General features: G+C 64.8%; 2 protein-coding genes across 21 annotated transcripts; both read right to left on the reverse strand.

The window, feature by feature from the left end:
- Positions 1-6: 6 nt before the first annotated feature.
- RHBDL1 (rhomboid like 1) lies at positions 7-3,802 on the reverse strand. 8 transcript variants are annotated; one of them, XM_034670719.1, is made up of 8 exons: positions 3,629-3,802; positions 2,994-3,152; positions 2,535-2,759; positions 2,310-2,458; positions 2,102-2,214; positions 1,927-2,027; positions 1,785-1,845; positions 7-1,573 (listed from the first exon to the last, which is right to left on the reverse strand). In XM_034670719.1, exons 1-8 carry the CDS (start codon positions 3,665-3,667, stop codon positions 1,296-1,298), a joined length of 1,125 nt encoding a protein of 374 aa, XP_034526610.1. In that variant the 5' UTR covers positions 3,668-3,802; the 3' UTR covers positions 7-1,295. The 8 variants fall into 8 exon arrangements, with proteins under 8 accessions (XP_034526610.1, XP_034526609.1, XP_034526613.1 ...); XM_034670718.1 differs by having other exon boundaries at positions 2,994-3,155; XM_034670721.1 differs by having other exon boundaries at positions 1,296-1,709.
- Positions 3,803-5,209: 1,407 nt separating this feature from the next.
- Positions 5,210-27,038, reverse strand: LOC100483007 (mitochondrial Rho GTPase 2). 13 transcript variants are annotated; one of them, XM_034670707.1, is made up of 60 exons: positions 26,896-26,920; positions 26,579-26,802; positions 26,274-26,450; positions 26,083-26,191; positions 25,717-25,887; positions 25,328-25,457; positions 25,173-25,240; positions 24,717-24,820; positions 24,420-24,638; positions 24,244-24,306; positions 23,942-24,010; positions 23,261-23,371; positions 23,035-23,180; positions 22,905-22,962; positions 22,299-22,417; positions 22,033-22,176; positions 21,818-21,948; positions 21,621-21,737; positions 21,145-21,380; positions 20,828-20,967; positions 20,496-20,626; positions 19,971-20,101; positions 19,443-19,604; positions 19,113-19,241; positions 18,780-18,910; positions 18,661-18,701; positions 18,379-18,510; positions 18,065-18,247; positions 17,630-17,727; positions 16,900-17,002; positions 16,489-16,610; positions 16,149-16,308; positions 15,866-16,056; positions 15,609-15,777; positions 15,377-15,488; positions 15,123-15,294; positions 13,016-13,138; positions 12,691-12,865; positions 12,464-12,594; positions 12,201-12,344; positions 12,005-12,124; positions 11,851-11,935; positions 10,515-10,573; positions 10,356-10,437; positions 10,220-10,263; positions 9,333-9,386; positions 8,833-8,885; positions 8,650-8,758; positions 8,404-8,505; positions 8,224-8,322; positions 7,991-8,099; positions 7,781-7,901; positions 7,393-7,477; positions 7,166-7,308; positions 6,972-7,072; positions 6,758-6,888; positions 6,596-6,676; positions 6,367-6,489; positions 6,080-6,282; positions 5,210-5,804 (listed from the first exon to the last, which is right to left on the reverse strand). In XM_034670707.1, exons 1-60 carry the CDS (start codon positions 26,903-26,905, stop codon positions 5,678-5,680), a joined length of 7,317 nt encoding a protein of 2,438 aa, XP_034526598.1. In that variant the 5' UTR covers positions 26,906-26,920; the 3' UTR covers positions 5,210-5,677. The 13 variants fall into 13 exon arrangements, with proteins under 13 accessions (XP_034526598.1, XP_034526597.1, XP_034526596.1 ...); XM_034670706.1 differs by having other exon boundaries at positions 20,496-20,967; positions 26,579-26,670; positions 26,896-27,038; XM_034670705.1 differs by having other exon boundaries at positions 6,080-6,234; positions 20,496-20,967; positions 26,896-26,974.

Below are 27,038 nucleotides of genomic sequence, written 5' to 3' on the forward strand. Positions count from 1 at the left end.
GGCTGCCCGCGGGCCGTGGGGTCGCCGTCCGGGCGCCGCACGGGGAGGTGCTGTGGGCGCGCGCGGACCGCCAGGGGCGGCTGGAAGCCCTGGACCGATGGTAGAGCGGGGGAGGGGCCGTCAGCAGGGCGAAGACCGCCCCTCCCCAGGGACCGAGAGGAGCGCCGGCGGCCACCGAGGGCCGAGCGCAGAAACACGTGACACGAACCGAGCTGGAGCGGCCGCGGGCGTGGAAGCTGGCGGTGAGGGCTTCCCCCGCGAGGGGCGGGGCCTGGCGGCGCGGGCGGAGCTTCCTCGCGGGGCGGCTCCGCGTGGTGAGGTCCACCACCCGCGACCCCCCAACCCACCCCCGGCCCGGCTTGGCCGGCAGAGCCGGGCGCCCCGCGGGGTCGTGGGCTAGCGGGCCGGACCTGGCCGGTTAGTGACCTTGCCTGTGAAGCGGGCCCATGGCCACGTCCGTGACACCGGAGGTCCCTGGGAGCTTGTTCGGACCCTGGTGGGACACGAGTCCTGGCTGCAGGGGCTCCGCGGGCGGCGCCTTCGTGCCCCAGCGCGCAGCGGCCGCGTACTCTCCGGCAGAGGTGAGGGCCCGCTGGCAGGCCGGGTGCAGTATGCCGCGCCGTACAGGAGGATCTCGTGGCCGGCGGCCCCGGGCCTCAGCCTCCCTCTGCCCCTCCCGAGGCAGTCCCTCGGGGCGGTGGACCCCTCACCATGTGGAGACAGCAGCATGGACATGGGCTGTGGGGGAGAAGCTGTGCCCCGACCTGCTGCCCGACCACGGCCCCAGCGCGGCCATTACCGAGGACACTGCGCCGGCTGAGAAATGCACAAGGCAGGCTGCCTGAACTTGGCTGTGGCGCGGGCCTCAGGCGGCAGGTTTCTCCGGAGGGCGGGCTGCCCCAGCAGGAGGCTGGGTGCTGCTGGAGCTCAATAAATGCTTGCTGAACTCCCAGCTGACTGTGAGGACCACAGCTCCTCCCCACGCCCATCTCACACACACACTCCTCGGACCGTGCAGAGCAGCAAGGGGGGAGCTCATGGAGGGAAGGGCCCCTAGGGTCTGCTCCGTGAGTGGGACGGAGGCCAGGCCAGTCCCCAGAGCCCGGGTACAGCCACCTGCTGTGTAAAATATTTATTCATTCTCCAAAAAGGCTCAGACCGCAAATTCGGGGGAGAGGCCAGGGCTGGGTCTCCTCTGGGGCCACACTTGGGGAGCTCCACTGCCTGGCCAGGCAGTCCTACCTCCCCAGGCCTGGGAGGGGGTGGCCAGGGCTGATGTAAGGCTTGGCCTGGACTCAGTGGGTTACAGGGGCCACCTGTCCCCACGGAGGAGAAGCAGTCTTGAGATGTACATTCACAGAGGGCGGACATGCAGGCTCGCCTGGTGCCCAGCCCGCATACACCTGTGCCCTGGCCCATATGGCCCTGGAGAGGCCATCAGGGTGGTGGAGGGATGTGGGCGCCCAGCAGGTCGTAGGCGAAGACGTTCCAGAAGATGGCAAAGAGCAGGAAAGTGCCATAGGCAAGCAGCACCACCCACCAGCCACACTGGTCCCGCAGGCGTTCCTCATAGCTGCGTAGGATGGTCAGACCCATGCTGACCCCTACCACTGCACCTGCCAGGTGTGCCATGAAGCTGGGCTGGGGGCCCGAGGCAGGCAGTGGTGGGGAAAAGCGGAGCCACACGGCCCGGCCCACCTCGGAACTCACTGCAGAGAAAGGTGGCAGGTGGGAGGCACCCTGGCCTTAGGCTGAGGCCCCCCAGCCCCCTGACCCCTACTTACTGCACACCAAGGCCAGCACCATCCTCAGCAGCTTGTAGGGACACCTCATCCCAGCCCAGTTCTGATGGGGCGTGAGACAGAGGCTGTGAGGCAGGCCTTGTGGGCCCCTCCCCACACCCACCCCCACAGTCTGCCCTATTACCATGACGACGTTGGCCAGGTGTGCCGAGCACAGGGCGTAGACCCCACCAGAGCCCCCCACCACAGGGGCCCGCATGTCGGTAATGGAGACAGTCAGGGAGCCTGTGTGAGCAAAGGGAGAGCCATGAGGATGAGGCTCACCAGTAAGATGGCCAGGGGGCACGTGCCTGCCTCACCTGCCAGCACACCGGCCAGGTACAGCAGGCTGATGCGGAGCAGACCATGCACCATCTCCAAGGGCACCCCAATCATCAGCTGCAGGAGCGCATTGAACCCTAGTTGCTCCAGGCTGGACATGTGGGTGTAAACAGATGTGAGGTCAGCTGTCAGGCCACCAGCCCCTGACTCCCATCAGAGGGATGTCGGCGGGGGGCCCCCACTCACCCAACGTGCATGAACATATAGGTGAGGAAGCGCCAGGCTCGAGCACGGTGGCCAGGGTGGTACACGAGGGGGCTCTTCATGTATTCAGGGTGGTAGGTCTGCAGCACCCACTTGTTGAGTCGAGCCCCGTAGCACAGGAACACGATGATCTGGGGGAGAGAGGCGTTAGGGGCAGGCAGGGCCAGGCTCGTGGGGGGCTCCTGGGTGGCAGACAAGTGGGCACACCTGGGCGAGAGTGACTGAGGCCATAAACACGGGGGGTGGACAGCTGCGGTGCCGGTAAAAGTACCAGTGGCGGTCTACCTCTCGGGGCAGGATCTCGTAGGCAACATAGCGCACAAACCGCTTGTAGACACCCAGGCCTGGCTCGTCCAGCAGCCCGTCCCGGGGCAGTGCCCTCTGTCCGTTGGCGATGGCCCGCTTAAAGCTGCTTGAGCGTTTGCTGCTGATCTGGAGGGGGGTGGCCCTAAGCAAGGGCCATCATACTCCCCGCCCCCCAGAGCCACCCTGTCCCCTTGGCCCACCCAGCTCCTGGTAGAGTCTGAGTCCCTGCCCCAAGTCCACACCCCTCCCTGGTGGGAAGGGCAGGGAGTGGGGGCTGCCTGCCCACCCCACTCCAGCCAGGCACTGTGCCTGCCAAGGCTTGGGCCCCTACCCCTGCTGTCCGCCCATCATGACACTGACCAGGTCCACCAGCTCCTGGTAGCAGACCTGGCCCCGCTCGTTGCTCTGGGCCAAGGCCACCAGCATGTCCAACTTGGCCGGGTCCAGGGGCAGCTCATGGCTGTGCACCAGGCCGGTGAAGGTGTCCGCACCGATGAAACCTGTGTGCTCAGGGTCCAGCTGCTGGGGGGGGGGGGGCATCGGCCAAGGCTTGAGGGTGGGTCGGGCCTCCAGGCCACAGGGCTGGGCCAGGCCAGCGGGGAGAGGCAGGCTGCAAGCACCCTGGGTCCAGACCTCTGTATGCACTCGGTCCCAGGAGCTGCCAGGGCACCAGTGCCTGGGTCCCAGGCCTCCAGCTCTTCCAGCTCTTAAGGGCCTCCCCACCTCATTTCTGCCCTGCCCCTCCTCCTAGAAGGGTAGGGCCAAGGTGTGAGGACAATCTCCTACCGTCCTATACCTCCCCAGGAACCCAGATCTGGCTCGCTCTCTCCTGGGGTGTCAGGCAGGGGGCCAAGGTCGTGGGAGAGGGGGCTTGAGAGGAGGCGCCGAGCGGGGACTGGACCGCGGCTCTCTGAGAGCTCCGTCGCCTCGGCCCAGCCCAGCGGCGGAGGGCTGCGGCGGGGGCGGTGCCGGCGCCCCCCACCCACCCCACGCACCTGCTCCTGGATAAGCTGCAGCAGCGAGCTCCTGTCCATAGAGCCAGGCGGGGCCGGGGGCCGGGGTCGGCGGCCGCGGCCGGAAGGGGCTGCTCTGCGGACGACTCCGCTCCGCCCCGGCCCGCCTGCTCCGCCCGCTCCGTTCGGCGCCGCGTCACGGAGCCAGAACAGCCCGCCGCGCGGCCGGGACACGCGCGCGCCCCGCGTGCGGACGCGCCCCGGGAGGGAACGGCCCCGACTGGAGCTCGGGTCTCGCCGCCCCGCTCACCGCCTTCCCGTTCCGGGCCGGGGCTGCTCGTCGTCAAGCGGGCTCGGCGGCTGGGAAACTGAGTCACAGGGGAGCACCCAGATCCCTCTCTCGCGTGCCCCTCTGCTTGGGGCTTCAGCGCTGAAGCCACCGCCCTGGGGTGCCTTCCGACCGCCGCCCTGACTCCTGACTCGGGCCAGCGTGCCTGCCACATGGACACCAAGGCCAACAGGGCAGCTAGCAGGGGTCAAGGGGGAGGCTGGATGCAGCTGTCCCCGGTCAGTCCACGGACACCAATGCCCAGCACCCACCTGGTACCGAAGAGCCCCGACCACTCCAGTTCCGGGAGTTCAGGGGGAGCCTAGGCAGACCCATGGACGTTGGTGCAGAGCCCAACGCACAGGGCCGCGGCTGGGCCAGCAAAGGGTCCCTACTTCCTGGGGAGAGCAAGCAGACCCCTCCAGGGATGGATGTGACCGAGACCATGGGGATGTGTCATCATAGCAACCCCCTCAAGGGGCACTCAAGATCCTGATGCCAGTCAACACTGCTGGCGCCTGGGCCTCAGGAGGACACACTGGCCGGAAACAGCATCTGGCCCCACCCTAGAGCAGGTGAGACCCACATCCATGGGATGAGGGCCAGCAGGGCTGGTGGAAAGACAACTTCAGGGTCAACCCCAGACCTTGGGTCAGGCTGGAGCAACCCTGTTGCTCCAGGCGGAGCTCCCCCAACCTTCTACAAATAGCGGCTTGGGGCAGGCTGCCTCACAGAGAAGGGCTGATGGCAGGGAGGAGGGTGGGCCCAGCCACACCGCAGGCGCTCTGCTCCAGGCCCCAGAACACATACCCAGTAGATGCCCCACACTGGGCCCCTCCCCAGCCCAAGAAAGGGGTCTTGGCCCCCCACCCTGCAGACTGGGGCTCTCTGGCTGTCCCCTGCCCAGTGCGAGGGGCCGAGGCCTCTGGTAAGGGCAGGAGAAAAAACGACAGAGTTCTCAGGCCAGGCCAACCCTGCACACGAGCAGCAGGGCATCTGGGCACACCCCAGGCCCGCCCCAGCGTCCCAGACCCTTGGCACACCTCAGCCAGGCGACTGGGACGCTCAGCTTTGTGAGGCGGTGCGGCCGCCAGGAGGGTCTCTCATATCAGAACCCCTCAGGCCAGCATGGACCCGGATGGATGCAGCTGGACCCCGAGGGAGCCCTCAGCAAGGGGACCCAGGCCTGGAGGAGAGCTGTGGGGCTCAGGAGCTTGGTTTCCAGCCCATGCTGAGACAAAGGGCATGTTTCAGTAGATTTGAGAAAAGTCAGCTTCAGAAACCAGGATCCCAGGTGCAAAAGACACAAGTGAAGTTTAATCAGGAGGGCCCACCTCATGTCTTCCGGGCGGGGTGAGGCACTGGACCACTGCAAACCAGGGAGGAGAGCGAGGCCACACGATCCTCACCCGTGTCCTACCCCTACCCCCACCCCCACCTCTGGTCCAGAGTTCTGTCTTCTGACCCCCTTCATGCCCACTGGTTGCCTGGGACCAGGAAGGAGCGGAACCCTGAGAATACCTGGGTCTGGGGTCACTGGTTCCACACCCATGACGCCCAGCCCCTCCAACATGTGATACCCAAAGGGGGCGACGCTTGGCATGTGCAGCTGGGTAGGGACACAGGCGGCTGGGACCTGGGGGCCTGCCCTTGGAGTCAGACAAGGAAGTGGGCAAAGTGTCCCCAGAAGCCAAGTGTAGACAGAAGGAACAACCCCCTCGAGCAGGTGGCCCCACACCAGCACCCAGGTGGCCCCCGAGGCCTCATCGGCTCTTCACCAGAGCCCTGTAGAGTGAGAAGCTGAGGACAGCAGTGACAGCAGCCCCAATGGCCCCCAGCGTCACCCGAAGCCAGAAGGAGGTGGTGTGCAGCTCTCCGTGGGCCAGGTGTCTGCAGGAGAAAGAGGATGGCTGGAGACACCCTGGGGGTGCTGCCCAGACGCCTGCTGCCACAGCCCCCACCGTGCCTCCTGGCGCTGCGTTCCGTCCGCGTGGCGCACAGCCGAACTCCCAGAGCACGGGGCCACCAGCGAGACCAGGCCCGCCCTGCACCCGAGTGACTCTGGCCTCGACGCCACAGCTGTCTGGCTCTCCAGGCAGCAGGGACTACGGGTTCCCTGGGACAGGGCCTGGCCTCCCGCCACAGGGCTGTGTGTGGGTACCCACGGGAAAGCGGCCATGGCGGCGAGCCGGGTGAACACAGCAGTGCTGAGCTTGGCTGGGCCGACACACGAGAAGGGGGCAGGGGCAGGCAGCCGGTGTCTGCGGCAGAACTCCGTGGGCGACAGCCCGGGTGGCGGGATGCCTTCGGGCAGGTCGGCCTTGGAGGAGACAAAGAGGCAAGGGGTCTGCCCGTCCATGTAGTGGCGCTGCGGAGAGAGGCTGCATGAGGTGCCTTCCCGGACGGCCGAGGTGTGGGGGCTGCCCTGGAGGGACCGGGGTGGGGTGCTTGCCTTGTAGACGCTGGCGCAGAGCGCGAAGGACCCGGGGTCGCTGCCATCGAACATCAAGCAGGCCACATCACAGGTGGCATCGGGCGCGGTGGCCAGCAGGCTGTCAGCACTCACCTCACACAGCTAGACAAAGAGTGGCCTCAGGGCAGGCGCAGGGTCGGCCCCGCGCGCCACGGTGAGACGGCCCCCCGCGCGGACCCAGGTCTATCCTGGGGACCCCAGCACGCACTATCAGGTACTTCTCCTGCCCGTTGACCTGCACCGTGTTGATAGCGTAGATGGCACGTTCCTCAGCGAACTCCCTGGTACCCTGCGTGGAGGAGGGAGCCACGTGAAGCCCGCTGGCCCGGACACAGTCCAGAGCCCCTGCCCCCCACCTGCAGATGCTCACCCTGAGGCTGCGGCCGAGAAAGGCCTGCAGGAAGGCAGACTTGCCCACTCCGCGGGCTCCCACCACCTTGCACAGGAGAACGTTCCTCTGAGTCTGCCCCTTCTCCTGGTCCAGCCTCTTCTCACGAGTGACTGCAGACAGACAGCCCGGGTGAGTGGGACCGAGGGGGCTTCCAGGGAGGGGCTGGGCTCAGGGTGAAGGCGGGCACCCGTACCTGTGATGGCGTGGGCCTGGGAGTCCTGCTCACAGAGGGTGGGGTAGCCCAAGTAACCAAGGTGCTCAAGACAGCGCCGGACGTCCAGATAGGTCACCAGGCTGGGGGCAGGAGGAAGGGGAGGGTGAGAGGTGCGGGGTCGCTGCCGAACGGCCGGCACGGGCAGTGTCTCCACGGGCAGGGGCTGAACTCACGTCCACTGGCAGAGGTAGCCATGCAGAGACAGCCGGCCGGCCTCGGCGCAGACCTCAAGGGGCAGCTCGGGACCCCAGGGGGCAGCAGGGAACACGCTGAAGAGGCTCTCTAGCTCCGCAGACGAGAGGCAGCCATCACGGTCCTGTGGGCAGAGGGGCTGCGGAGACCTGCGCCTGGAGGCTGGCGGGACCAGGGTGGTGCAGGGCGGAGGTCACGACACCCTTACCTGGTCGTGCTTCTCGAACACCCTCTGCACAAACTGGTAGCCCAAGTGGTTGAGCTCAGTGCTGCAGCCTGGGGGCACGTGCAGCCTGCAGGAGATGCGGGGGCCATCCGGTTCCTGGGAGGCCCTGCCCGCCAGGCTCCCCACACCTCCCGGGTCTTGGGACAGGGACGGGGAGGCTCCCGCACGACCCCCTCAGCCGAGCACCGTGGTCGGAGAGCAGACTGGAGAGAGCAGCACTCGGGGCAGGGGGCCCTCTGCGTCATCCGATCCTGACCACTCACGGCAAGGCCGTCCTGGCCCAATGCCAAGGGCCCCCGAGGAGGGTCGAGGAGCCCACAGGCACCCGCCTGCCACTGACAAGGGAGGCTGAGCCCCGCCCACCACTCACGGTGGGACAAGGTAGTCCGGGGTCAGCTCCAACGTGTCTCCATAGCCGAAGCGCCGCAGGATGGTCCATGTGGTCTCGTGGCGGCCACGCTGGATGAACAGCGTGTTCAAGAAAAGAAAGCCTGTTCCGCAAGAGGCAGAAAAGCAGATAGCACCGAGCACAGCCTGGCCGCCCCCCGCTCCCAGGGCACCGCAGGGCGTCAGGACTCACCGTCCAGGGTCAGCCGGTCATCCCGCACACCTCCTGCCACGTTCTTGCACACCACCATCTTCACGTCCTCCAGGGCCTGCGGGGCCAGGGGGTGCCCAAAGCAGGATTTCTGCCCCCGAGGGAAAGTCGTCATCAGCCAGCCAGCTGCCTCAGTGACTGCTCAGTGTCACTGAGGGCACCCGAGGCTGTGCCCTCGCGGGACGGGCAGCACCAGCAGACAGAGGGGGCCGCACCTGGAAAGCGTTGAGCTCCTCGTCACTGAGCGCCTGGTCTAGATCCTGGTCTGAGAGCCTGAAGATGCGCGTGAGGGCCTGGGCACACGCGGGCCTCAGCTGCAGGGACAGCCAGCTCAGCACGTACCCCACTCCACCGCTGCCCCCCGCCTGGCCGCCTCACCAGAGCCTGCTGCCCACCTGCTTGGCCTCGGGGTCGTAGAGCGGGGCTGTGGGGTGCAGCACGGCCTTCTGCGCGTAGTAGAACAGCTCCGAAATGTTCCTCAGGTTCTTGGCAGAGCACTGGTGGCCGCAGGGACAGACTCAGAAACATGACTAATACCCCAAAACTCAAAAACGCTCCCCACAAGAGGCAGGTGTGGGTTGTCTTCCAGCAGGCCTGGGGAGCTCCAGCGGCCAGCAGCACACGGGCACCCGCCCACTCACCTCCACACACGTCTCGATCTCAGGGAACTGGCTCATGATGGGCAGCACAGCCTCCATTGAGCTCCCCGGCCGCAGGTCCGACTTGTTGCCCACCAGGATGATGGGGACTCTGTGGGGAGAGGCCTACGGTCACGGCGGATGGGGGAGCTAGCGGGGCCCACCCACCTGGGCCCTGCCCATTACCTGGGGCCCCTCTCAGTCTCCCCGTTCACCAGTGGGATCCACTTGGTTCGTATCTGAAAAGTAAGGCTGGGCCGTGAGGACAGGGGCCTGCCTGTCCTCATGGCTCCCTCCTAGAACACATGCCTGGATGGGGGGAGGTCAGAGGCCCACTGCGAAACAAAGTCCTGGACGCTGGGAATGTGGCCACTTGGAGAGAACAGTCAGCAGGTGGGACCTTATCTGACCCTAGCAGTTCCCAAACACCGCCAAGAGGCCAGGATTCAGCAGCCCAAAGCAGCCCCTTCCACAGGTCTGAGTGGGGCAGATTTCTAACCACCCACGTACTTTGTGGGGAGACAGGGCCACGGGAACTCCCTGGGGAATCTGTGGGGGTCCTGCCTACAGGCCCCCAGTGCCCAGAGCCTGGGTCAGGTGAATGTCCATCTGGAGTCTGTTCAGAGGACAACACGGAGTTGGGTGCCAGCAGCAAGGACCTGAGGCGCAGAAGCTCTTGCCCTCACCTTCTCAATGGTGGCCTCCTCAGACACGTCGTACACCATACACACCACATTTGCCTGTGGGAAAAAGGGGGTGGGGGCGTGGCATGACCACAGGCTTCCCGCTCCACGCCACCCTTGATAGGGCCAGACACCTTGGAACCCCACCCCTCCTGAGCACCCCTCTAGCCAATACTCCCCAGCCGCCGTCAGCTGCTCCAAGCTGACAAGTCCTCCCCTGTCCCCTTCCACTGGAGCCACCAGGCCTGAGCATGGCAGCTCTGGAAGATCCCCTGGAAGGTTCAGGACAGACCAGGCCACCCCCAGAACTTGGCATCCTGGCCGCAGCCCTTCGTTCCTGTGTCGTTTCAGGCACAGAGACTGACAAGGATCACCACAAGGGATGATGGTGACAAGAAGGCTGCTCCTGGATAGCTGTGGCCTTTACCCTGGGCCACGGATGCCCCAGGATACAGCAGAGGCTCCCCCGGGGAGCTCAGTTCAGGCACAGGTCCTCCCGATAACAGATGAGCAGCCGTGACCTGCAGTGTTGGTCAGGGCACCCGCTAGGGTCCAGAGGCTCAGAGCAGTGTGCTGGACTACGGGATGGGAGTACAGGTAGCCAGGACACAGAGCTGGGTAAACGACCACTTTGGAGAACACGACAGGCTGTTCCCAGGATCCAGCAGCAGGGCAGACGATGGGTGTACAGAACCATGGGGCCGGCCGGCCCATGTAGGAGGCACGGTCCCTCTCCTCCCCAGCTCCGTGCAAGGTGAGCCCAGGGAACCTGCCGACTAGCAGTGCTGAGGGACCACGCAGGATTAGTGAGGTCTCAGGCACCCTGAGCGCCTTAACCTAATCCCCGGGAGGCAGCAGCCGGGGGGCTTGGCCCTCAGGACACGGCGTACCTTGTGAATCTCGTCCCGGAGCTCCTCTGCCGTCTGCTCCGCTTCTGCACAGAGGGGAGACCTTGACTGCGACCTGCCCAGACGCCCGCCCCCCGCCCCCCGCGCACGGCCGAAGCTCGGGGCCGACCCGCTCTACCTGAGTAATCCACGATGTGGGTGGGCACCTTCTCCGGGGTGACGTCTGCGGGAATGGTGATCTCCTCGGCGCGGGGAGGGACCTGCAGGGGACACGGCGTGACGGCGGCCCGAGGCCCGGGGACGGGTACCGACGGCTGCGGCCACTCTCGCCTCTTACCTCCGCGGGGAACTCCTCGCCCACGAGCGACAGGATCAGCGACGTCTTTCCCACCTGGGCTGCGCGGGGCGGCGCGGTCAGCGCATCGGCCACGATGGCCGCGCTCCTCCCCACTCCGGACCGACCCCGGCGGCCCCGAGACCCCCGCCCGGCTCCCCAGCCCGGCGCCTACCCTCGCCCAGGAGCAAGATGCGCACGTCCCGCTTCATGGCGGCTACACAGTTCCCGCCCCCGGCCCCGACCAGCGATCTCCCACTCGCCCACACTTCCGGGCCCCGCCCTCACTTCCGGCCCCCGCCCGCTGAGCCTCACTAACGAGCCGGGCGGCCCAGAGCGTCCCGGCTGTGCGACAGCGCCACCGCGCGGCCACACTGGGCGTTGCAAGCCCCGCCCGGCCCACTGTGGAGCACGTTCCCTCGCAGGGAGCGGGAGGTCTGGGGGTTTGGTGGAGGCTGAGCTCAGGGCAGCAGGAGCCTGGAGTGACCAGCTGACAATGCCAGAACGCAACACCCACGTTTATTTGAACTTTACAAGGTAGAAATCTAGAAAAGCCCGCAGGTAAAGAGCCAGCAAACACTTTCCGTAAGTTCAGGATCTTGATGATTTAGAGTCCCAGGTCCCTCTGGTGCGGAGAGGCCCAGGCCTTCCTGGCTCAGCAGGAGGCCCTGGGACATCCCGGCTTCTCAGCCAAATGGGGGTCCTGAGCTCAAGACCCCCTCCAAGGCCCGGTGGCCTGTGACTTCCCACACCAAGATGTCACTGTGGGCCACCGAGAAGAGCAGCCGGGCAGATGGGGCAAACCTGCAGAGCTGCACCACGTCATCATGGCCGGCGACGTCCCACACGGCCCCGGACTCACAGTCCACAAGCCTCAGCACACGCTCTGTGGGCAGACGGCACAGGGCACGCCGTACCCATGTCTGTGCAGCTCCAGGGCCCGGGGTCCCCCAACCTGTCCTGGTGTCGGTGCCTCTGGACGAAGGTTTGCTAAAGCCCTGCGTCCACCACACCCAGGGCCCACTACAGCTGGGACCAGGGCAGCAGAGCTAATGGGAGGGCTCATCAGCACCCAGATATCCCACCACATGGGGATTTCAAGGCCCCAAGCTAGGCCACCGAGTCCCTCTGTTGAGGCCCTGGCGCTGGGTGCTGCAATCAGCACCCCACACCCCTCATCTCCTGACCCTACGACTCCCCTGGGGCCTGTGTTCTCAGCCCACTTCAGGGATGAGGAACTTGGGGCACTGATGTGAGAGATAGGTCCCAGGTGGAGGTATGGGTGAGCCCCCCCAGCTCCACTCAATACAGGCTGGAGTCCCATTCCACCACAGCTCACCAGCAAAGCCAATGGCCATGAGATGGGCTTCAGGGGACAGGCTCAGGGACACGGCAAAGAACGGCAGCGGGATCCTCTCCACCACCTGTGGACACTGAGTGTGAGCCTCCCCTCCCCGGCCCTGGGTCCCTCAGGCTCCTGGCCCCACACATGCCTGCTTCTGGTGAAGGCTGTAGAACACCACCTCTGGATGCACGCCGAGGCCCGCACACACCAGCAGTGCCCCATCCCAGGGGCAGAAGGCAACAAGACAGGGTGGTGGATGGCTGGGGACCTGCGGAGGGGCGCAGCATGCTGCAGTCAGGTGGGCAGGCACCGTCCCCACCCCTGGTGCCCCGCAGAACTCTTACCTCCGTGAGGGTGGGCGACGGGGAGCTCAGCCAGTCCACGAGCTCACAGTGGCCCCGCGGCCAGTCGGCGGCCCAGATGCTGATGCGCTGGTCTGAGCTGGCAGCTAGCCACAGGTCGACACCCTCTGCCCCGAAGTCTCCATGCTGGGGGTGGGTAAGGGCTGGTGGGTGCCTCCTGCCCTGCCCTACCCTACCCAACCCAATCTCCCTCCCCTGCCAGCATCCCCCCGGCCAGGCCCTGCCGGCTCATGAAGCCACGTCACCTCTTTGTTTGTGCTCTGGATGGTGGCGATCAGAGCACCTTGGTGATCACTCAGTACACGGAAGGTCATCCCCGTGCGGGGGCGGCTCACAGCCACAAGCCCATCCTTGTCTCCAGAGAGGATGGTCTGACCTGGGCCAGACAGGGCCACGGTGTTACCCTGTGAGGCCCTGGCCCCCAGCCCAGACGTGTGCCTACACTGTCGCTCTGCGGGTCCCCACTCCTCACCATCTGCAGAGTAGGCCACGGCCGTCAGTGCAGCCCGATGGGGGTGCATCTTGAACTCCACGGCAATTCGGGAGATGCTAAAGACACGCAGCGTGCCATCACTGTAGCCTGCTGCCACCTGCTGCTGCTCCGGGCGTCCACAGGAGGGGGGGCTCCACGCCAGACAGAGGCAGCTCTGGGGGCCCACAGTGGGGAAACACAAGCACTCACCTGGGGATGGGGAACGGGGGCCCGGCCCCAAGGCCGGGATGGACACTCAGGGAGGACATGGAGACCAGGAAGGGCCGGGAGGTGGTCTGGGCTCGGCCCTGGTGTCCCCTAGTACCTGGTTCAGCACCTGGAACTGGATCAGGAGCTCCGTGCTGGCCAGGGACCACACTCTCACACTCCCGTCATCACTGCACGTGGCCCAGTGGGACGTGCTGGGGCTGAAGACCACCTCGTTCACCTGCAGGAAGCCAGCCAGCCCCCCCTGAGGCTGTGTGGCCCTCGGGCAGAGGAAGACACAGCAGGGCCAGGTCTGTTTTGTCTTTTAAAGATTCTACTTTTTAACGTAATCTCTATCCCCAATGTGGGGCTCAAACTCACGACCCCAAGATCAAGTCGCACACTCTTCCGACTGAGCCAGCCGGGCACCCCAGGTGGGTCTTTCTGACAAGACTACCCATCTCAGCACAAGCCTGCCTGGCCCCATCCACCGCCATGTGGCATAGAGACACCATCCTGGCCTCCCTCCCAAGTGTCCCCACACGAGACCTGGGTGGGATGGAGTCACTAGAAGCCCACTGGTCGGTTGAACCTGATGGCTCCCTTGCTAAGACAGCATAGAAGGAACTGTTCTGGCAGGCCCTAAAAAGTGGTGACATGATGATGCATGACGACGTGTCCCCAGAGGGCCGCACACAAAAGGTAAAGGAAGACAGCCTGGGCAGGAGAGCGCAGGGAAAAGGAGACACAGAGGCCATTTGCCCAAGAGGGAAAAAACACAGAATGGTCTAGCCTTGAATGTGAATTTCAAGGGTAAGTACGAACTCATAATACATCTTAATTAAAAAAACAATAATTTTGCTGTGTGGCTAAGCAGCGACTGGCCCCTCTGGCACTCGGACCAGGACCCCCACGTCCATTTCCCACAGGAGGGGCCCCCAGACTGAGAGGGAATAGCCAAGTCTGTTTCTGGGCAGAGCTGCAGAGGGGAGCCTGGAGCACCCTGCCCTTCCACATGAGAGGGAAATCACCTGCGGCCATCAGCTCTGGTCAAGGACTTAGGGCCCAAGTCCGCGTGCGCCGGTGGATGAACGAACATGGAAAGGTACCCGGCACTGACACGCTATGCTACGGATAAACCGTAAGGCTCGTGCTCAGGGAAAGAAGGAACGCCCAGAACAAGTGAATCCAGAGAAACACAGTTGGTCAGTGAGACCCAAGGGCTGGGCAGGGCAATCGGGGTGGGGGGGTGGGGCGGTGTTTGAAGGGTATGGGGCTTCCTTCTGGGGAGGTGAAATGCCCTCAAATGTGACTGTGGTGACGGCTGTGCAATTCTGGGAAGGTAACACAACCAGAGACTTCAAGAGGGTAAGGCGTACGACGCGTACCTTGTACCTTAACACACAGCTATCACCAAAACACACAAAGGACAGATGATACTCGCCCATCTCAAACTCAAGTTGCTTTGATGGCAACGATTATATCTAAAAAAACGAAAGAGGACTCAGGAGCCAACTTGAAGAGCCTGCCACTGGCCAAAAACAGGGCTTGATAAGCATCAAGAGAGACACTGACTGCAAGGAAGCTGGACCCACATTTCCACCCAGCAGCTCGCACAGAGCCTCACAATCGTACACCAACACTGGAGGCCAAGGAGCCAAACCGGCACTCAGGAGACGCGGCCCAGGAAGGAGAGACTCGCCCACCCTGCGGCTCCTGCCTCAGCCCTACCTCGGAGAAACCAAGCTCGCGAGGCCGTCCCTCGTGGTCAGGATCAGATCAGCACCACCAGCAAGTCCTACCCAAGTAGTGAGTCATTCTAGGAGCACAGCGCCGACAGGCAAGCGGCCCCTGACCAGACCCTGGCCCGGCCTCCAGACCTCTTGGACCTCAGGGAACATAGGGCCGAGAAGCAGGTCCAGCCCAGCTGGTGGGAGGTTCCAGGACAAAGAAGCTTGTTTTCTCAACAAGGAAAGTGCAAGAAAAAATAGTGCCAAAAGAAAAAGGACAGAGAAGGCCAAAAGGCCTCGGTGGGGATGCGTGTGGGTCCTGTGTGGACAAGGGGTAAGCACACAGCTCCAGGCTGTCCTCATCCAGGCACCTCCTGGACCATTTACGCACAAACCCGTCTGACTTGGGCTTGAAGTAAGCCGGGGAAAGGAGGGGCAGAGCAGAGCACGTGTGGCTTACCGCCCTGCCCCCGTCCAGGCTGGAAATGCCCTCACCTTGCTCCTGTGGCCACTGATGAGGCGGGTGCTGGCACCCTCGGCCCAGCTGATGTACCAGAGCGTGCCTGCCGTGGTGCCCACCACGCCCATGTCCATGCTGTCGTGGAAGACCGCGCTCACGACGGCCCCGTCCAAGGTCAACTCGCGCTCCATGAACACAGAGCTAGACCTGGGGTGGGGGTGAGGCCAGTGGGTGGAAAGTGTGGCGGCAGTGACAGCCCCCACCCCCAGTGACACGCCCAGCAGCTCACCTGGCGCGTGAGCCCTTGCACCTCAGCTCCGGCACGGCCCCCACGGCCCACAGGCGCAGTCGCCGGGTGTTGCTGCCGCTGACCAGCCTCGCGCCCGAGCACAGCAGCACTCCTGGGAGGCAGGAGGTGGCGTGAGCCCCCTCCCCAGATGCCCAGAGCTCGAGACAAGGTCTCCCAGGGAGAAGCCAAGCCTGAGCCGTCAGGGGCTGCAGGGACTCTGTCAGGCACCCACCAATCTCGCCGTCGTCCGCGTCCCAGACCAGGAAGCAGCGGCTGGCACTTGTGTCCCAGACACAGACCTGGCCGGCATTGGAGCCACAGTAAAGCAGAGGTGTGGCCCCGTAGCAGAGCGAGGTCAGCTCGCCCGCCCCCACCTCCTCAGGGATGGGCTCTCGGCGCACCTGAAGGGACACGAGGGAAGCATGGGTCAGCAATGTCCTGAGGCCCAGCCAGACCCCATCCTCCGGAACACCCTGCAAATCCTGGCACCTGGAGGCTGACGTTGGTCCCACGCTGCTGCACGAGCCAAAAGGTAATGGCGCCTTGGCCCACACAGGCCAGCTCGCCAGCATCCCGGGGGTTAAAGGCCACACTGTGCACTGGCTCCGGGAGGTGCGTGGACGCCAGGAGCTCATAGGTGGCCATGCTCCACAGGGCCAGAGTGCTGTCACGGTAGTCCCCTGGCGAAAACGCACGTAGCTGCATCAGCTGCCCGGGGTCCCAGGACAGGCAGGAAAGTCGAGAGGCCACTGTCCTCCCCACCCCCACTGACCCAGGGTGACAAGCAGCTCGTCATCTGGTGAAAATGCCAGGGCTTGCACCGCGGTGCTGTGATAAGAAATGAGGTGCTGGCAGGAGCCCCCCGGCACGTTCCAGATGCGGATGTGGCAGTGGGAGGAGGTGCCGCTGCAGCCCGAGGCAGAGGCCAGGACCTGGAGGGCAGGAGGGCAGGACATTAACAGGGAGGGCATGGCCCACGGCCCATCCTGCTTCTGGCTGGAGGGAAGGGTGGACCAGCATCCCTTGAGCTGCCCTGGAGGTGAGAGCCCGCTGTGGTTGTCAAGAATCCAGGCTCTGACCCTGGTGGGCAGGGTGGGAGGCGAGGCCAGCACCTGAGCATTGTGGCTGAGGGCCAGGGTGGAGATCTCCTCGGGGTGGCCGAGCCAGTGCTGCTGGGCGCCAGAGTGCAGGTCCTCCACCACCACCAGACCGCCACAGGTGTAGGCAAAGAAGCCTGTGGGCAGGAGGGCAGCCCTGAGCCAGTCAGCTGAGGCCAGGGTGCATCTTCCCTGTTGCCTTCCACAGCCATGGGGGCTCACCCCCGGAAAGCCCGCTCAGAGGCTGGAACACAAGACGCTACCGGGAGATCATGTCTCAGCTCAGGCACCCCTCTTGCCCTGCCACCCAAACCACCTACGAGCAAGTGCTCACGGGCTCTCCCTGGGGCCTGTCCTAGGGGCAGACAGAGCTGGGCCCTCCCTGTAGCTTCTAGGCTGGGAGCCAGGGTGCGCGGCAGCCCCCACCTGTATCTGGCTTCCAGACCACATTGGCCCGCCCGTTCCCGTTGTAGCCCACAACGGCCTTCAGGAGCAGACGCTCCACGCCAGCACTGGAGACAGAGGCACTCTGCGAGGACACGGACAGGACGCTGGGGTGCCGGCACAGTGCCCGGCAGCCCGCCCCTGCAACTCAGGCTCTCCCGCATCAGGCTGGGGCCTGCGATGAAGCCTGGGGGGATGCAGGCTCCCAGAAGGAGACAAATGGCAGGAACACAGGCCCCAAAACCCACGTGAGCAGCCAGCAGAGCTCAGGGTGCAAAGAGAAAAGTGCACGTGGGAGGTGTGGGAGGCAGCGAGAGTGCAGGGAGGCCAGGCAGGGGCAGCAAGACCCAGGGGGGATCTCAGGGAGGGCACAGGTACAGGAGGAGGAAATGGGAAGTAGCCAGGGCTCATCAGGACACCACCCAGGGCCACTCTGGACGTCCGCAGGACAGCGAGAGCCTTGGCCAGCCAGCCAGAGTGCAGACACAGGGTGGACAAGTCACCTGCAGGGTGACCGTCACCAACATCTACAGCTAAGCCCTGTCACCACACCTGTGAGCTTTGGGGGCCGCGCTAGGGAGACCCCAGGAAACCAAGTTTCCTAGGGAGAAAGGACACTCCCAGAAGCTACAGGGCCGTGCCACCCCCACCCCTGTGCCTGTAGGCTATCTGCTTGTGAAAGGGCCTCCGAGGATCCCCCACGCCAACTGACCTTGGCCAGTGGGGAGGTCTTATAGCGTGCCAGGAAGTGCCTATAGCAGTCTGGGCGGGCAGAGGGATGGACCTGAGCTTCTCTGATACTCCAAGCACCTGATGGGGAGAAGGATGAGGCCTCGCAACACCAAAGCACCCATGACCCTCACAGACCCCTCCCTGCACAGTCACCCAGCACCGCCAGGGGGACACGTGTCTGAGCCACAGCATACATGTGGGGTCAGAGGACACAGATGGGCTGCACCCCACTGCTAGCCTGGCCCAGCCGGGGCCCCAGACGAGCCTACCTGCCCGGTACTGAACATAGCTCGTCTCACAGAGTAAACCTCAGCCCATCAGGCGGCTGGGCCTCCCTCAGGCCACCTGGAGCCCGTGAAAAACCTTGGTTGATCATGAGTATCCCACCCCACCCGGCTGCCCCTCTTCTGCTTACTGGACCAGCTATGGGGGTGGGGACCCATGCTGAGGTCCCAGGGGCCCCCTGGAGACCCCCAGACCCCAGCTCCAGCCCCGCTGGCCTCCTTCACCAGCATGGGCAGACTTGAGGCCTGATGGAGCCCCTCAGGGCTGTGGCTCTCCTCAGAGGGTCCTTCTTCATCTGACAAGGAGAAGGCACCTGGGGAGAACAGGGGGAGGTGGGGCACTGAGAGGAAGGAGCGGAGCACCGTTGCCCCCGCCCCCCGTTCCCCCTCCCATAGGCCTGGACCAGAAACACACAACAATCCCTCCCAGGCCCTCCACCCTTACCATCATCACCCTTGAGGGGTCCAGCACAGACGCCCAGCCGGAGTGGGGAAGCCGGGGATGGCTCAGGCACCTGCGGCCGGGGGAGCCCATTGGCCCCAGACACCGTGTCTTCCAGCTGCCTTGCATCCGGGCCTGGAGACAGAAGGACCCAGCCTGTGCCACACACCCCCAGTTCTGCACTAGAAACCCCAGGGAAGAAAGGGGCGCTATGCCACCCATAGAGACTGCAGGGCTAGCACCAAAGGTCATCACAAAGCCTGCCCGTGTGGTGGGGTCACTCACTAGCCTCGCAGGTCGGCGGTGCCCCAGGTGAGTCTCCGGCACTGCAGAGGCAACGAGAGATCAGGTGGGAAGGGTGCAGCAGGGTGGCGAGTGGACGTAGGTCTAGGGCAGACACTTGCCTTCCTGGTGGTGAGCTCTCCGGGGGACCCAGAATGTCCCAGAGGAAGATGGCATCCCCCACGCTGAGGAGCTGCTGCTGGTCAGGGGTGAAGGCCACAGCACGCACAGGCTCTGAATGGCCGATATACACCTGGGGGCAATGGGAGTCAGACACCGAGAGCTTCGAGGCACAGCGAGGGCGCCACGGGCCTCCGCTGCACACCGCAAGAGAGCGACGCATCCTGCAGGTCTGGCTGTTGAGTCCCCGGACCCCCCAGACGGGGGGTGTGAGGAGGAGGCTCTCAGGAGTGTCAGGCTCCAGCAAGCACAGGGGAGCTGGGGGTATCACCCACCTGGCAGCTGGGGCAGGCCTGTGTTGGGTAGTCCCACACCTTGATGGCCCGGTCAGTGGCCATCAGCAAGAAGCGGGCATCCCTGCTGAGGGCCAGGGAGGGGCAGGCCACAGGGGGGACACATGGCAGCTGCAAGAAATGTTCTTGTCAGTGACAGAAGATCGGAAATCACAGACCGCCGCACAGGGGAAGTCTCCCTTCTCAAGAAATGCCCCTTTGGAGGAGCAGCAGGTGGCCCAGGGCCGTCCCCTGCTCGATGCACTGCAGGCACTAAAGCTGGAGCCCAGAGGGAAGGGGAGGTCAAGCGGTTGACCACAGCCCTGGGCTCACCTCCCGGACCACGTGGCCCGAAGTGGTATCCAGCACCATGACCATGTTAGAGGACGTGGACACCAGCAGGTGGCCAGGGGGTCCGGGGCCAAAGCAGACGGCCACAGCTGAGTCCAGGCGGCTGCTGGCCAGGTCCAGCGCACTGACGTCGATTCGTAGCAGCTGGGGGAGAGCACCAAGGAGCCACCGGTGAGGGCCTCCGGAAAGAGCTTGCACCCCCCAGAGCCAGAGCACAGGAGGTGAGCGACCTCAGACACCCACTCAGCAACCCTGCCTGCCTGTGGCTCACACACTCCATGTCTGTGAGTCGAGGCAGCAAGGATTAGACCCTCTCTGGGGTGAGCATGGCCTCCCACCTGTCCCCTCAACTCCCTCGCACTCCACACAGGGCCGAGGAGAGCCCCTGCCCCTCCCTGACCCCCTCCGCCCTGGTGGAACCTGGGACAGCCATGTGGCAGCCGGTGGGGGACATCCATGGAGTCTGCGGCCATGCCAGCACGGCCACACAGAGGGTTCCAGCTGACTCACCTCTTCCAGGGAGGCTGCGTTCATGACGGTCACCACGTACTTGGAGGGGCCCACAAAGGCCAGCAGGCGGCTGTCCGCGCTAACCGCCAGGGCATTGGGGGTTGGGTGGGCGTCCCGGCACACCATGTCAGCTGCCGGCAGCATAGGGGCACAGGGTCAACCGGGTGGAGACCCAAACCTGCCCCCGGCTGTGGGAAACAGACACCAGTGGGCACCAGCTACTGCTGGGATAGCTGGGGGTTCTCCTGGACCATGACCAGCTGCCAAGTGACCACCTGACTGTCCCAAGTTACAGTGGCCACAGGAGGAAACACACGCTCTCGGGTGACCCGACCCCTACCTAGTGCTCAGGCCATTCACCTGCAGCAGGGCTGGCACAGACCCTCACTGACCTCTCATTCTGGGGCGCTGAGAAGTTCTAAGACCACACTCACCCCAGAGCTGCAGGCAGCGAGCAGCCCCCACCCCACGGGGACCGGACGAGGAGATGGTCAGGAGGCTGGATGGGGCAGCACGGGGTCTGACCTGCCACACGCAGCACACGGCACGGGGTGCTGGCGCAGTGGTACTGGGCCAAGGTGCCCGAGGAGCAGGAGCTGAACAGGAGGCTGCCGTCGGGGCTGGCGGCCAGGCCGGTGACTGGTCCTCGGTGACACCTGCACCACACAGGGACGGCCACTGCCCCGGCCCTGAGCTGCACCGTCCCAGACCGCTCACAGCCGGTGCTGCCTGAGTTCCCGGGGGGGCAGCAGAGGGCTGGGGCTCTCTGTGGACGGCCCTTCCCCACCCGGCCCCCCACGCAGCACCGCAGCCTCCACCACGGGCGTCTGTGGGGCTGGAACCAACTGGGCACCCACCTGTGCCCCGCCAGAGCCTCAGCAGCCTCCAGGCTGAAGGAACGGACGGCCCCACTGCTGAAGCCGCAGAATAAGGCTGGCCGCGTGGGGTGGAAGGCGACGGTACACGGGGCCTCCTCCGGGGACCTCAAGTCATAGAGCTGGAGGGCGGGGTCCATGAGGGCGGGCAGGGATGGGGCTGCCGGCCGGCCTCAGAGCCCGAGAGCCCATCTCTCCACGGGCCCCACAGACTGTGCAGTGCTCCACGCCTGCCTGGGCCCCACCCACCAGCCCGCAGTGCCTCCCTCTGCAATGGCTCCCTTCTGGCCGCACCCCACCTGCTGCAAGGTCGCCAGGTCCCAGACGCGGACAGTATGGTCCTGGGACACCGTGGCCAGCTGCCCTCGGCTGCCCTGGGTGGCCAGGGCCAGCACCGGAGCGGTGTGGGAGCGAACCAGCACGCTGTACTCCTGGGACGGGATGTCCAGGAAGCCCAGGTGGCCGGAGGAGGTGGTGGACAGCACACGCAGACCATCACGGCTGACGCACACTGAAGTGACCGGGCCCTCGTGCTCTGCGGACAGGGTGGCTCAGGGACCTCCCAGGCCTCCGCCACAACACAGACAAACCCCTTTCCTTGCTACCTGCAGCTCCATCTCTCTGTGGCAAGACGGGCAGCTCCCCAATGACCACCCACTCCTGGGCTCAGGACTTGACCCCCTGGAGGCCTGGGACTGACGTCTAGCCAGGGGATGACCCAGGGACACAACCCTCCCAAAACAACTCGGATGCTGAGACGGTACCGTGGTCCCACCTGCCTCCAGGAGCACAGAGGAGAAGTCCAGGGGCCAGAGCCGCAGGTAGCCATCCTCCGAGCCCATGGCACATACGGCCTGCGACACGCTGAGGCTGCTGATGGAAATGCCGGGGCCTAGGGGGCGGGCAGGGTCAGCCCACAGCACCAGGGCGGCTCCCCCCGCACCGCCCCCCATACAGCAGGGGACGGCCTACCGGAACTGAAGGTCTGCTTCTGTGAGAGAGGGCCGCCAGGGGTCCGCGTGGGCAGGAGGCGGCGAGCATACCGCACGGCCAGGAGCTGGTGGTCGATCTCCAAGACGTGTCCACTGCGGCCGCACACGTAGCTGCTCAGGGAGGTGACAAATGAGGACCGAAGGGGCAGGTGGGAACAAGACCCAGCCACTTATGGGAGTGAGGGTAGGGCTCACAGCGTATGGCCATCCTGGGCCCATCCAAAGGCCAGGTCGGTCAACTCCAGCACCCGGTGCTCCCCCAAGTCCACAGGGCAGGAACGCAGCTCCCCGCCGCGCAGCCGCCACAGCCGCACACTGCCCTGCCCGCACGAGGCCATCCTGCAGGGCAGAAACAGGACACTGTGGATGGTCCCCAAGCCAGGGAGCGGCAGGCTCAGACCCCATCTGGGCCCATGGGCTGTCGAGGCCTCATCCCAGCAAAGCACGGACAGCACCGTCACCTGGTTTCGTCAAAAAAGGCCACCTCAAATGCCTGGATGTCAACTCCGGTGTGCGTCTTTGCAAGAAGGACTGCCTCGCCGCCTCGTCCCACCTGGGCTGTGCCCCAGGCCATCACCACCTGCAACAAGCCCATACTGAGTGCCCATGGCCCACGCATTCGCCCTGCCTGCCTGTCTGGCCTCCCGCAGGCCTCAGCTCTTCTCTCCTACACAAGCCCGCCTGAGCGCTCGTTGGCTGAGGGTGTGGGGACGTTGGCCCCACAGCCCAGAGAAACCTATTCACGTGCTCCTGGGCTTCCACACTCGAAGGTGGGCGTGTCTGTGGGAACAGAGAAAACACCGACCCACGAGCAGAGATGGGCCCGCGCTGAAATATGAACCACCTCAGATACACCTGACTTCAGGAAGGCCACTGCGCCAAACACGGCCAGCAGAGACAGCAGGCGGCGGCAACACTGACTCTGCCCGAGGGCCTGAGAACGTGAGGCAACACACAGGGCACGCAGGGCAGCAGGCTGGGCAGGGGAGCTCTGCTTCCTAAGCGCTTTGGCCTCTGCCTGCACCCAGGCACAGGCCACCCTTGCCTCCCTGACCCGGGCCTGTTACCGTCCTCCCGTGGCGGTCCTTGCCGACACCACAGAGCAGCGCCCCACTGTTGGAAAAGCTGCGGATGGAAGGCAAGCAGTCAGTGTGGCTGGGGCCAGCCCCCCACCCCTCCCAGAGGCCCCATGCGCACCTAAGGGAACAGAGGGCGTGGGCCGGGCTCCGGAACAGGGACAGGCACTCCCCAGTCTGGAAGTCCCACAGGCGCAGCATGCTTGGGGGCCGGGCCTGGGCCGAGGCCAGCAGCACGCCACTCCCATCCAGTGCCAGGGCAGAAACCTGCAGGAGGCGGCAGGGTGGGGGGACGGCCCTGGGCTCGCAGGCACGAGCCTTCCCTGGGACAGGCGGGTAGCACCCACCTTGTCAGTGTGGCCGAGAAAGCAGCGCTGCTCCCGGGTGTGGACGTGCAGGACGACAATGACTGCGTGACAGGGGTACACCACGGCAGCCCCGTCCCGGGTCCACAGCGCCTGCGCACAGGGGCCAGATGCGGATGTCACAGGCTGCTTGGCCTCCGCCCTCCCCAACCCCAGCACACCCCGCCGCTGTGTCAGGAGCACACACACACATGCAGGACCTCCCCCAAACCCTGTCTGCAATACTAGAAACTCCACGGTGGAAATAATGAAACACCAAGACCCACAGACGCTCGGTTTACGTCTAGAAGGACCTGGCAAGCACAGCGCCACAGATCCAAAACTGGTGCCCACACCAGCCCCACACGTCAGACAAGCATCAAAGCCTCACAGGACACGTGAGAGCTCTCGGGTCTAGGGACGCTCCAGCACCCGGGCCCGTGTGAGCGCGGCCTGCACTCCCAACAGAAGAAACGGACACCAGAACAGGAAGTCCACGCTTCCACTGAGCAAACGCCAGGCCGTGTGCCAACACGGACAGGGCCAGGCATTCACGGGGGGTGAGAGACTCCACACTCCAAGGAAACATAGATGTCCACGTAACCACCTTGGGGACTCCCGGTTTTCCCACTGCCCCCTCTGTGTACCTGACACACGACCCAGAAAGAGCACCACACCACTCACCCATTTGGTACTGTGGCCCCCAAAGCCAATGACTGCCTTGAGTCTCAGGATCGGATCCGGGAGAAAGCTCTGAAACAGGCGAACTCACAGTGAGACGCCAGGAGGTGAGGCTCCCATCGCACTGGGGCCGCACCAGCCCAGGCTAGCTCCTCCCTGAAAGCAACGTGGCCCCGGGTGGTTCCTGCCGGCTGCACCGTGGCAGGAAGCCAGGATTGGGCCTCAGTGCCAGATCCTGTGGGGACCTCAGCTCCTGCCCCTGCCCGCACTCCCAGGCCTCCACGTATCGCCTGGTGCCTCCTTACCTTTTGTCGGAAGAGATCCTTGTCCAAAGCCACCTCCTGCCTGTTGTGCTTTCGGCTAGAAGGCTGGACGACAAAAGGTCTCAGAGACCCAGCAGCCCTGAGCCACACCTCATCAGGGCCCCACTCACCTCGGTGAGAGAGCTTACCCCTCACCTTCCCAGGGCTAGGGCACTGACCTCGTGCACAGCCACATCCTCCAGGGCCATGGCAACCATGGTCGGCTTAGGCGCGGACACGTGAACACCGTTGCCAGCTGCATGCTTGTCAGTGACCTCCGCCCCGGCCGAGCGCTCTTGGCTACGGTCACTGAGGCCATTCACACTGGGGACCTCCAAGCGCTCGCAGAACAAGCTGACCTCTGGAAGGGGCCTGGGCACTGAGGGGGCCTGGCGCGACTGCAGAGGCACAAGTGCGTGTCAGCACCCTGAGGCTACCACCCTGCAGCCCCATCTCCAAGGAACAGGAGCACTCACAGCCATGGGACCCAACATCTGGACCGGGGAGGGCACACTGTCCTGGAAGGGATCGCTGAAAGCCACTGGGTGAGCGGGAACCTGCAGCATGCGCCCCAGGAAACCTGGAATGGAGCCAAAGGCCACAGAAGCCACTGAACAGAGCGCACAGAGGCCTGGAGACAGCATGGTCACAGGGCCTCGCCCACTCCTCCGAAGCCACAGCAACAGCTGCAGCCCACCCCTCTACGCCAGGCCCCGCACACCCTCCTAGCTGGAAAGTTTGAGGACACCAAGCACCCCACACCACCTCCCACATGGTCCTGGCATCTCAGGACAGCCTCAACGCTAGCCCTGGACCCCGTGGGCACCACCCTGCCAGGTTCGCCACCCCCATACAATATCAACGCCCCCTCCCGTGAAACGCCACGTTGCTGCAGGCATGAGCCCACATCCCTGGTGACCCCACAGGCCCACCTGCCTCAGGAGGGGAACGGCTCTTCTGAACCAGCTCAGGAGATGCTTTTGAGCTGTCACTTGGAAACCTTGACATGGCAGAGGTAAAGTTAGTGTCCAGGGACCGCCCTGCGCTCCCCTCACTGGCCTCCCTCAGGATGGGCGGAGCTGCTCACCGGATGTGGACATAGTGGTCATACCAGCTCTCCCCCTTTGGCACCGGGAATGCCATTTCTCGAGGTACAGGTGTGACAGGCAGCTTCGCTCGCTGGGCCTCAGCAACGGTAACAGCTACAGAGAGCGGGCCTGGTCCACGGAAGGGAGCCCATCCTGCTCCCTCTTCCAGCCCAGGCGGGTCTCAATACCAGGTACCCCCAGCCCAGCCACCACCACCCCTGCCTCCCACAGGTGTCTCAGGAGCTGGGGGGCTCCGAGAGGGCACCGCACAGGCGTTTCCATCACAGGCCGGGATGTCAGCCCCTCCTGCTGAGAACTCGGGGGTGGGGGGAGAGAACCGGAGCCGGCAGGCTGCAGGCTGCACACAGGGCGGAAGTACAGCGCTCACCGGGGTCAAAGCACAAGTCGCTGGCGTAGAGGCTCTTCACGAGCAGACTCGCGCACAGCTTGACGCCCTTGAGATGGCCGTAGCGCCGGTTCAGGAACACCAGGAGAATGTCACGCAAATCAAGCTGTAGGCATGTCCAGCGGGCACCAGAGGGGGCAACAGCGGGCAGCTCTGAAGAACACGAGCCAAGACCAGCGCCCACGGTCTCACCGGCCAGCCCACGGCAGTCTGTACTCGGCCGGCGCCAACCATCACGTGCCCCCCAGCACCACCGGTCCTTGTGCCTGCGACCGCCCACCTCCCTCTCTGCTCTCAGGCCGCCTCTCCCGGGCTACCGCAGCCCTTCATGTCCCGTTTCCACATCACCTTTTACAGATAACCCCGCCTCACAGATGAAGGGAAATTGCAGCCATGTGGCCGTAGACTTGAACTCCTTGAAGAGGTTGGAGAAGGACACACGCACGACCTGGCTGTCCTGTAGGGCACGGCATGACCGTGAGAAGACAAGAGGGGCTGCAGGAATGCAGCACCCCCGGCCCTGCTCCCAAGCCTGGCACCTCGGTGGCCACGTCCAGGTGAATGACGAAGTGCCTGGCTGGCAGGGGCCTGAAGAGCACGTACAGGTACCGGCCTGTCAGCCCCAAAGACTGGGTACTGGTTTTGGGGAGCTGGATGTAATTTCCGGCAGACACAGAACCCCGGATGCGATATACAGTGCACTTCAGAGTCTTATCCTAAAGGGAGAAAGAAGGGAGGTGGCGCTGTCCAGCGAGAGACACCAAGAAGGGCACGGTTGTGTGACCCTCGCGGGCTTCTACCAGGGCTCTCGGGAGAGAAGGAAGGGATCCCCTGGCCCGCTTACCGTCACGGCAGCCACATCGCCTTCCTTAGTGGACCGCTTCCACTCGCCCACCTTGAAGTGTCTGAAGACGTTGAGGAACGGGTGCTGCCACACTGGGGGGCCACGAAGGTGTGAGGACCCCCGTGGGCATGAAGGTGCGTCCCCAGACGCCAGACCCCGGCCGGCGAGGGCGGGTATCCCGCTGTGGGCCTCCAGACCTTCCAGGCAGGGGCCAAAGGCTGGGTCTGTGTTCCGCCCCGAAATCGCTATTACTGAGCGCCAGCCCCGGTCCCCCCGCCGCGCTGACCCCCCGGCCCAGGCCTCCCGCGCGCCGCTACCTTTCGCCATGGCGTTGGGGCTCGCACTTCCCGCCTCGACCGCCGCGCGCTCCACGCAGGGCACGCAGCGCGCGCTTAGCAACGGCCGCCTGGCAACGGCGCCACTGCTGCCGTCACGCAGCCGAGGCCACGTGACCTGCGGC

The sequence above is a fragment of the Ailuropoda melanoleuca genome, chromosome 10 (genome assembly GCF_002007445.2).
Source record: "Ailuropoda melanoleuca isolate Jingjing chromosome 10, ASM200744v2, whole genome shotgun sequence".
In the NCBI taxonomy this organism is placed as follows: Eukaryota; Metazoa; Chordata; class Mammalia; order Carnivora; family Ursidae; genus Ailuropoda; species Ailuropoda melanoleuca.

Bases quoted from the DNA above. Each gene is read 5' to 3' on its own strand.
- RHBDL1 (XM_034670718.1), bottom strand. From the start codon at position 3,667: ATGGACAGGAGCTCGCTGCTGCAGCTTATCCAGGAGCAG. The intron at 2,760-2,993 runs GTCAGTGTCATG...ACCCCCCTCCAG, and splicing joins ACCAGGAGCTGGTGGACCTG to ATCAGCAGCAAACGCTCAAG. The intron at 2,028-2,101 runs GTGAGGCAGGCA...TTGCTCACACAG, and splicing joins CCTGGCCGGTGTGCTGGCAG to GCTCCCTGACTGTCTCCATT.
- LOC100483007 (XM_034670703.1), bottom strand. The intron at 23,181-23,260 runs GTGGGTGCTACC...CGCCTCCTGCAG, and splicing joins TTCTCGGCCACACTGACAAG to GTTTCTGCCCTGGCACTGGA. The intron at 12,866-13,015 runs GTACTAGGGGAC...GTGGGCCCCCAG, and splicing joins AGTTCCAGGTGCTGAACCAG to AGCTGCCTCTGTCTGGCGTG.